We start from the raw sequence: 9,099 nt of genomic DNA, 5'->3' as shown, positions 1-9,099 counted from the left end.
ATTTCTGTTTCATTTTTTTAATTTATTTTTATTCTATTTGTGATTAAATGCGATCTTTTGCCTTGGTTTTTACGTTGTATTGATTTAAATGTGATTTTTATGATCTTCATGTGATGTAAAGCACTTTGAATTGCCTTGTGTTGAATTGTGCTATATAAATAAATTTGCCTTGCCTTGCCTTAATTGACCCCAGAAGAAATCAACTACGAGGGGCATTCAAAAAGTAATGCACTCAAGTGCATTGCTCGTACAGGATTTTACCAATCTTGTTTAAATTTTGCACAAACATGATAGGACACACCTTTTTGTGATTGTTATATGTGTTTTTCTTATTTTCAGATTTTTAAAGCTTAAACTAGCTTCCAAAATGGCTGCCCTTCTTGAAGCTCGTCAGAAACAAAGAGCTGTAAATAAATTCCTTGTTGCAGAGGGAGAAACCCCTCTGAGGATTCACAACTGGCTGGAAAATGTCTTCAAGGATGATACCATAGTACTGTAAAAAGATGGGTACAGCCATTTAAAAACAGTACTGAAGACCATGAAGAGGTGGGTAAAGCCAGCATAGCCGATAAGTCCCGTAGTGGTCGGCCATCCACCTCTGTCAATCCTGACAACAAAACTTATGCTGATGAGTTAGTTTAAGCTTTAAAAATCTGAAAATAAGAAAACCACATATAACAATCGCAAAAAGCTGTGTCCTATCATGTTTGTGCAAAATATAAACAAGATTGGTAAAATCCTGTACGGGCAATGAACTTGAGTGCATTACTTTTTGAATGCCCCTCTTACCTTGCAGTGAAAAAAAATCCATCCATTATCTTCTGCTTAGTCCGGGGTCGGGTCGCGGGGGCAGCAGCTTTAGCAGGGAAGCCAAGACTTCCCTCTCCCCAGCCACTTCAGCCAGCTCCTCCGGCAGGATTCCAAGGCGTTCCCAGGCCAGCCGAGCAACATAGTCTCTCCAGCGTGTCCTGGGTCGTCCCTGGGGCCTCCCGCCGGTGGGACATGCCTGGAACACCTCTCCAGGGAGGCGTCCAGGAGGCATCCGAACCAGATGCCCGAGCCACCTCAACTGGTTCCGCTCAACGTGGAGGAGTAGCGGCTCGACACCAAGCCCCTCCCAGATGACCGGGCTTCTCACCCTATCTCTAAGGGAGAGCCCGGACACCCGACGGAGGAAACTCATTTCGGCCGCTTGTATCTGGGATCTTGTTCTTTCGGTCACGACCAACAGCTCGTGACCATAGGTGAGTGTAGGAACGTAGATCGACCGGTAAATTGAGAGCTTCGCCTTTTGGCTCAGCTCCTTCTTCACCACAACGGACCGATCTGCCTTTCAATCTCCCGCTCCCTCCTACCCTCACTCGTGAACAAGACCCTAAGATACTTGAACTCCTCCACTTGGGGCAGGATCTCATCCGTGACCCGGAGAGGGCATGCCACCCTTTTCCGGCTGAGGACCATGGTCTCGGATTTGGAGGTGCTGATCTTCATCCCAACCGCTTCACACTCGGCTGCGAACTGCCCAAGTGAGAGTTGGAGGTCACGGCTTGATGAAGCCAACAGCACCACATCATCTGCAAAAAGCAGAGCTGCAATGCTGAGGTCACCAAACCGGACACCCTCAACGCTTCGGTTGCGCCTAGATATTCTGTCCATAAAAATTATGAACAGAATCGGTGACAAAGGGCAGCCTTGGCGGAGTCCAATCCTCACTGGGAACGAATTCGACTTACTGCCGGCAATGCGGACCACACTCTGACACCGGTCGTACAGGGACCGAACAGCCCTTACCAAGGGGCTCGGTACCCCGTACTCCCGGAGCACTCCCCACAGGACTCCCCTACGCACACAGTCGAACGCCTTCTCCAAATCCACAAAACACATGTAGACTGGTTGAGCGAACTCCCATGCCCCCTCGAGGATCCTGCCAAGGGTGTAGAGCTGGTCCACCGTTCCACAGCCGGGACGAAAACCACACTGCTCCTCCTGAATCCGAGATTCGACTTCCTGACGGACCCTCCTCTCCAGCACCCCTGAATAGACTTTACCTGGGGAGGCTGAGGAGTGTGATCCCTCTATAATTGGAACACACCCTTCCGTCCCCCTTCTTAAAAAGGGGGACCACCACCCCGGTCTGCCAATCCAGAGGCAGTGTCCCCGATGTCCACGCAATGTTGTAGAGGCGTGTCAGCCACGACAGTCCCACAACATCCAGAGCCTTTAGGAACTCAGATCTCATCGACCCCCGCGGCCTTGCCACCAAGGAGCTTTGCAACCACCTCAGTGACTTCAACCCCAGAGATCGGAGAGCCCACCTCGGAGTCCCCGGACCCTGCTTCCTCAAAGGAAGGCGTGTCGGTGGAATTGAGGAGGTCTTCGAAGTATTCTCCCCACCAACTCACGACGTCCCGAGTTGAGGTCAGCAGTACCCCATCTTTACTATATATACAGTGTTAATGGTGCACTGCTTTCCTCTCCGCAGACGACGGATGGTGGACCAGAATTTCCTCGAAGCCGTCCGGAAGTCGTTTTCCATAGGCTCGCCAAACTCCTCCTATGTCCGAGTTTTTGCCTAGGTGACCGCCGTAGCTGCAGTCCACTTGGCCAGCCGGTACCTTTCAGCTGCCTCCGGAGTCCCACAAGCCGAAAAGGCCCGGTAGGCCTCGATTCTTCAACTTGACGGCATCCCTTACCGCTTGTGTCCACCAGCGGGTTCGGGGATTGCAGCCACAACAGGCACCAACCACCTTACGGCCACAGCTCTGATCGGCCGCCTCAACAATGGAGGTGCGGAACATGGTCCACTAGGACCCAATGTCCCCCACCTCCCCCGGGACAAGGGAGAAGTTCTGCCGGAGGTGGGTGTTGAAGCTCTTTCTGACAGGGGATTCTGCCAGACGTTCCCAGCAGACCCTCACAATACGTTTAGGCCTGCCAGGTCTGACCAGCATCTTCCCCCACCATCGGAGCCAACACACCACCAGGTGGTGATCAGTTGACAGCTCCGCCCCTCTCTTAACCCAAGTGTCCAAAACATGCGGCCGCAAGTCTGATCACATGATTACAAAGTCGATCATCGCACTGCGGCCTAGGGTGTCCTGGTGCCAAGTGCACATATGGACACCCTTATGTTTGAACATGGTGTTTGTTATGGACAATCCATGACGAGCACAGAAGTCCAACAACAGAACATCGCTCGGGTTCTGATCGGGGGGGGGCGTTCCTCCCAATCACGCCCCTCCAGGTCTCACTGTCATTACCCACATGAGCGTTGAAGTCCCCCAGCAGAACGAGGGAGTCCCCAGAGGGGGCGCTCTCCAGCACACCCTCCAAGGACTCCATAAAGGGTGGGTACTCGGAACTGCTGTTTGGTGCATAAGCACCAACAAGAGTCAGGACCTGTCCCCCCACCTGAAGACGGAGGGAGGCTACCCTTCTTGTCTACTGGGGTAAACCCCAGCGTACAGGCATCAAGCCAGGGGGCAATAAGCATGCCCACACATGCTCAGCGCCTCTCACCGTGGGCAACTCCAGAGTGGAAGAGGGTCCAACCCCTCTCGAGAGGGCTGGTACCAGAACCCAAATTGTGTGTGGAGGAGAGTCCAACTATATCTAGTTGGAACTTCTCTGCCTCACACACCAGCTCGGGCTCCTTCCCTGCCAGAGAGGTTACATTCCATGTCCCAAGAATTAGCTTCTGTAGCCGGGGGTCGGACTGCCAAGGCCCCCGCCTTTGGCTGCCGCCCAAATCGCTACGCACCCGACTCCTTTGGCCCTTGCCACAGGTGGTGAGCCCATGGGAAGGCGGACCCACGTTGCCTTTTCGGGCTGTGCCCGGACGGACCCCATGGGAAAAGGCCCGGCCACCAGACACTTGCCTTCGAGCCCCACCCCAGGCCTGGCTCCAGAGGGGGGCCCCAGTCCGGGCAAGGGAAACTTGAATCCTGTAATGTTTTGCATCATAAGGGGTCTTGTGAGCCATGCTTTGTCTGACCCCTCACCTAGGACCTGTTTGCCATGGGTGACCCTGCCAGGGGCTTAAAGCCCCCAGACAACATAGCTCCTAGGATCATTGGGACACGCAAACCCCTCCACCACGATAAGGTGATGACTCCAGGAGGTTTTTTTTTTTTTTTTCAAAATATATATTCTTTTAATTTTGTTCCGATAATATTCATACATCAACATTTTCCTCATAACTTGGTTATTAGATTTGTTATCCTGGAAATCCTGCCCCCCAATAAATAATTTCCTCAAATTTTGTGAGACTTTTGAATATCTTCCTTCACCATTGCTTTTAATGCTATAGGAATCGCATTTGTTAATGTTTTAAAATCTTTCAAACGACATTGTATTTGGTATTTATGACAGACATCTTAATGGAGCGACAATTTCCCATTTTCATCCAACAAGTGAGCAACAGCCCATATACCTATTCAATGCTATTCTGCCTTAAAAACTGACTTCCTATGTATTGATATGTAATAATAATAATGATAATGATTTACATTCCAAGTTACATCTCATTGGGCGGGCCCATACCAAATGATATGGCAGGATTAGAAGAGATTAAATAGGAAATGAAGATTGAACGTCTACAAAATGAATGTGGCAGTAATAGATTGGGAGAGTCGGTTCATTAAAAATGCTGTTCTTCATTAGGATTAATACATGATTTTGTCATTTATTACAGTACATTTCAAAACACAGTGTGTGGAATTTCAGGTACTTATCAACTGCACCCTAATTAAATCCTAATCATGATCACTGATCTTCGCCGAGGAAATGCAAAGTTGTGACTTTTGTGCTGTCACGTCATGGTGGGGTGTGTCGTGTCATTTCCTGTTTAATATTGAATTTCCTCATGTCACTGAATCACCTATTCTTTCCACCTGTTCCCCATTACCTCTTGTGTATGAATAATCTCTGTCTCCCTCCCTCTCTTTTCCCACCCATGTAGCGCATGTCGGTCTTTTTTCTTAGTTTTCACAGTCATCTTGTTTTTTCCCCCTCCATTTGGAGCACTTTGTGATTGATTTCGCCCTCCGCAGCTTAGTCCACCTCGTCATCTCAGCCCGACGGTAGCTAGTTACCCTTAATGACACTATTTTTTTCATGATTCTACTGGCCCCTATAATTTGAATCTGAAAGACATTATTTGTTGTACTACACTTACCCCGGAGATAATTGTTTTGAATATTTTTTTTAAATTCTTTATGCTGTTTTTTTATTCACAAGCAAAAGTTTGCAAACAAACCTATATTTGCATTTTTCCAATCAGAAACATTATACACCGAAATCAAGAATAAATAGCATTAAAAAAAAAAAAAAAGTAATAAACTGATGAGAATATATGATGTTTTTTCCCCCTGAAGCCTGAAGGTTAAAATTTGTTTTCTAGCTCAGATTATGGAACATTATGACATCTCCTATCACACCTGTGCAGATGACACACAACTCTACATTTCTGTGTCCCCACATGATTATAGTCCCTTAGTCTCCCTGAGTAAATGCATTCATCAAATCAATGAATGGATGTGCCGGAATTTTCTCCAGCTAAATGTGGAGAAGACAGATGTGATCAGGAAACTGCAGCTAGTACAGAATGCTGCAGCCAGATTCCTCACAAATACGAGGAAACTGGACCACATTACACCGGTTTTGAAATTATTACAGTGGCTTCCAGTGAGCCAAAGGATAGACTATAAAATACTACATAACACTTACTGGCTTTGGACCAAAATACATGCTTGATTTGTTAGATTCCTATAAAACATTTAGACCCCTTAGGTCATCTGGAACCGGTCTCCTGTATGTTCCAAGAACAAGAACAAAGCACTGTAAGGCAGCATTTAGTTATTATGCTCCTCACCAATGGAACAAGTTACCTGAAAGTCTGAAGTATGCTCAAACTGTTAGGTCCTTTAAATCAGGGCTAAAAACACTTTTGTTTAGCACAGCATATCCATACAGTAACTGTCTATGTATTTCAAGCTATTTGCTATTTATTCCTTTTGTGCTTTATCTCCATTGCTGATTTCTTAGTAGTAGTAGTAGTGTTTTTGTTGTTGTTGTTTTTTAATTCTATTTGTGATTAAATGCGATTTTTACGTATAATTTTATTTCCTGTTTCGATTGTTTTTGTCTTTACATTCTATTGATTTAATGTGATTTTTTTTTTTTTTTTTTTTAAATATGATGATTATATGATGTAAAGCACTTTTAATTGCCTTGTGTTGAATTCTGCCATATAAATAAATTTGCCTTGCCTAAATTCGAATTAAAAAAAAAAAAAAAACTTTCCGACACAGTTTGTGATAGTTTCATAATGACAGGCATGCATGTTTTTGGTTTTGATAATCCTAGTATTTCATTTGAAAATGGAATGAAAATACCTGAAGGCCAAAGTACAATAAATTCGAGTTTTTCACCGCGGTTTGATTCTGGAAAATAAACGTAGTTTTATTTTGTAAGGTATAAACCGGAACAAATGATACTTCCTTGTACGTTTCATGTCATAAACGAGTTGAGGTTTTGCTTTCAATTTTCGGCAGCGCACGAGTCGACAAAGACAAGAATAACGAGAGATGTCGATGGCTAACCGAGCTAGACATTTTGGCAGCGAATCGGGCATTTTTAGCAGCTGAAAGGGGAAACCCGAGTGATTGTATTTCCTGTTTGGAGACGCCCGCTGTCAAATACGCGTCATTGGCGAGACAGGGTGGGGTGATGTTTCGGTTCCGGTAAGATGGCAGCAAACAAAATGGGAAACGTACGCGATGTAGAGACGTCAAACGCTCTCGTTTTACAGCAGGGAGGCGAGGCAATGACATCGTTTGTGGTGGCGGAATACTAACAGCCCGGCGTGGGGGGAGAGAGGAGGACGAGCGGCGAACGCGGCCGTCCGTCGGAGAATACAATGAGGACGCTATTTACATTCTGCTGTCTGTTCCTTGTTACCGGCGAAGCGGACCGGGCGTGGGCCGTCAGCGCCCCTTCCAATTTGACGGCGGATAGCAGCAGGTATCTTACAATTGGGGACGGTTCGTCCCAGGAATTCGAATTCCCCGAAAACACCAAAGGGGTTATAGTCATCTCCAGCCAGTACGGGAGCCCGTCGGGTCGACAGAACTGGAAAGAGACGGTTAGAGTGCGCTCCTTGGATCCGGAGGTCCTCTCTATCCTGAATGTGACTCAAAGCGGGGGCCACGCGAGGAGCTACATTATCAATATCCGCTCGGGATTCCCGGGAAGGGCCCAGCTTCACATCCAGCTGCTGGACCAGGAGCGGGACTCGACGCCCGTTCTGATCGAGGAGAGGAGGGATTACTGCATCGTGGTGGCCCCCGGGAGCGACGACCCGGCCGCGCGACTCATCAAGTCGGGCGGACTATCCCATTTCTCGGAGAACCCCGTACTTTTTGCTTTGCTTCCCCTCATTTTTGTCAACAAGTGTGCCTTTGGGTGCAAGGTGGAGGTGGAGGTACTGAAAGCGCTACTGAAGAGCCCCGTGCCTCTGCTCCTCGGGGCGCTGGGTCAGTTCTTGGCGATGCCTCTGTACGCTTACTGCATGTCTCAGCTGGCAGCGCTTCCCAAAGCGCTCTCGCTGGGCCTGGTGATCACGTGTTCCGCCCCGGGAGGCGGAGGGGGTTACCTTTACAGCCTGTTGCTCGGCGGAGACGTCACCCTGGCCATCTCCATGACGCTGGTGTCTACGGTGGCGGCGGCAGCCACCATGCCCCTGTCGTCGGCTCTGTACGGCCGTCTGCTGGGGGTGCACGCCGCGCTGCACGTCCCCTTCGTGAAGATTCTGGGCACCCTCCTCTTCATCGCCATCCCTATTTCTCTGGGCATGCTGGTCAAGCTACGTCTGCCCGCGCTCACTCGCGTCTTGCTGGGACTGATCAGGCCCTTCAGCTTCGCGCTCATCATCGGGGGCATCTTCATGGCCTATCAAATGGGCGCCTCCATACTGGCCGACGTCAGGCCCCAGATCGTCGCCGTCGGGGCCACGGTGCCTTTGCTCGGCTTGTCGGTCGGGGCCCTTCTGGCTAAGTCGGCGGGCCTGGCGCCGCCGCAGAGGAAGACGGTGAGCATCGAGGTGGGCGTCCAGAACAGCTTGCTGGCTCTCGCCGTCATGCAGCTGTCCTTCCGTCGGACGGAAGCCGACTTTGCGTCGCAAGCTCCTTTCATTGTGGCGCTCAGCAGCACCACGGAAATGCTTCTCATAGTTCTGGTATATTACATTCATCACTGGTTGTGTGGGCCCGCTGTCCCGGGAACTGAAACATGATTGTAGCTGCCATTTTTCAGAAAGTTCCAAATCTACCTGTGGACAACAACAAGAAAAAAGCAGCTTATACCGTTTTGCATGCCTGCTGGTTTTCCGTCTGAACAAGACAAGCTGTCTTTTTGTAGATAACATTTTTCATGAAAACCAATGGCCTTATACCCTCCTGATCTCTTTATGTCTCTCTCCAACTCTACAATTACCAAGAAAAGAAAATGGCATAAATCTATTTTTCTACTCAAGGTACTTTTCTAAACAAAATTCAAAGATTGACTCGTATCATGTTTACAAGCAGTTCAATGTGTCTTAGCTGTTGATGGGAGAATTGTCAACACAAGGAGGGTGGGCATTTTGTATGGACTGTAATGATGTTTTGAAAGTATTTGTTATCGTGTTTGCTGGATCTGTGTATCCACATACTTGAATAATGAAGAAAAAGCAAGTCAATAAAAACATGTCAAAGCAGCAGTAACTTTACACAGTGTCTGTGTGTAAGAAACCAAAATCTTAAACGTTTATTGGAAATGAAAATGCATACTGTACAATTTAGGGGTGGGAACCTCATCCATAGAATTCATAATGTATTGACGAGTCAGATTGGTCATGCACTGCGCCTCGCATTCAAGTAGGGGGCCGCCCACATCAAGAGGAGCTATTCACAAACACGCACGCAGCGATCTAACGCCGGATTTCTGTTGCAAAAGTACAAAAGCTGTACCGCTTACAAACAGGAAGTATTGTCTCAGGAGGGAGTTGTTCGAGGATTTAAGGTAATTATTATATTTTTCATATCATGCATTCTGAAACGT

The 9,099-nt window shown here is 48.0% G+C and overlaps 1 protein-coding gene across 1 annotated transcript; it reads left to right on the top strand.

Annotated features, from left to right (window-relative positions):
* Positions 1-6,487: 6,487 nt before the first annotated feature.
* Positions 6,488-8,758, top strand: slc10a3 (solute carrier family 10 member 3). The gene is made up of 2 exons (XM_057837739.1): positions 6,488-6,743; positions 6,812-8,758. Exon 2 carries the CDS (start codon positions 6,920-6,922, stop codon positions 8,291-8,293), a length of 1,374 nt encoding a protein of 457 aa, XP_057693722.1. The 5' UTR covers positions 6,488-6,743; positions 6,812-6,919; the 3' UTR covers positions 8,294-8,758.
* Positions 8,759-9,099: the final 341 nt, after the last annotated feature.

Source organism: Corythoichthys intestinalis, chromosome 5 (assembly GCF_030265065.1).
Source record: "Corythoichthys intestinalis isolate RoL2023-P3 chromosome 5, ASM3026506v1, whole genome shotgun sequence".
In the NCBI taxonomy this organism is placed as follows: Eukaryota; Metazoa; Chordata; class Actinopteri; order Syngnathiformes; family Syngnathidae; genus Corythoichthys; species Corythoichthys intestinalis.
Note: the sequence above shows the minus strand (reverse complement) of the source record. Positions and strands in the feature narration are given on the sequence as shown.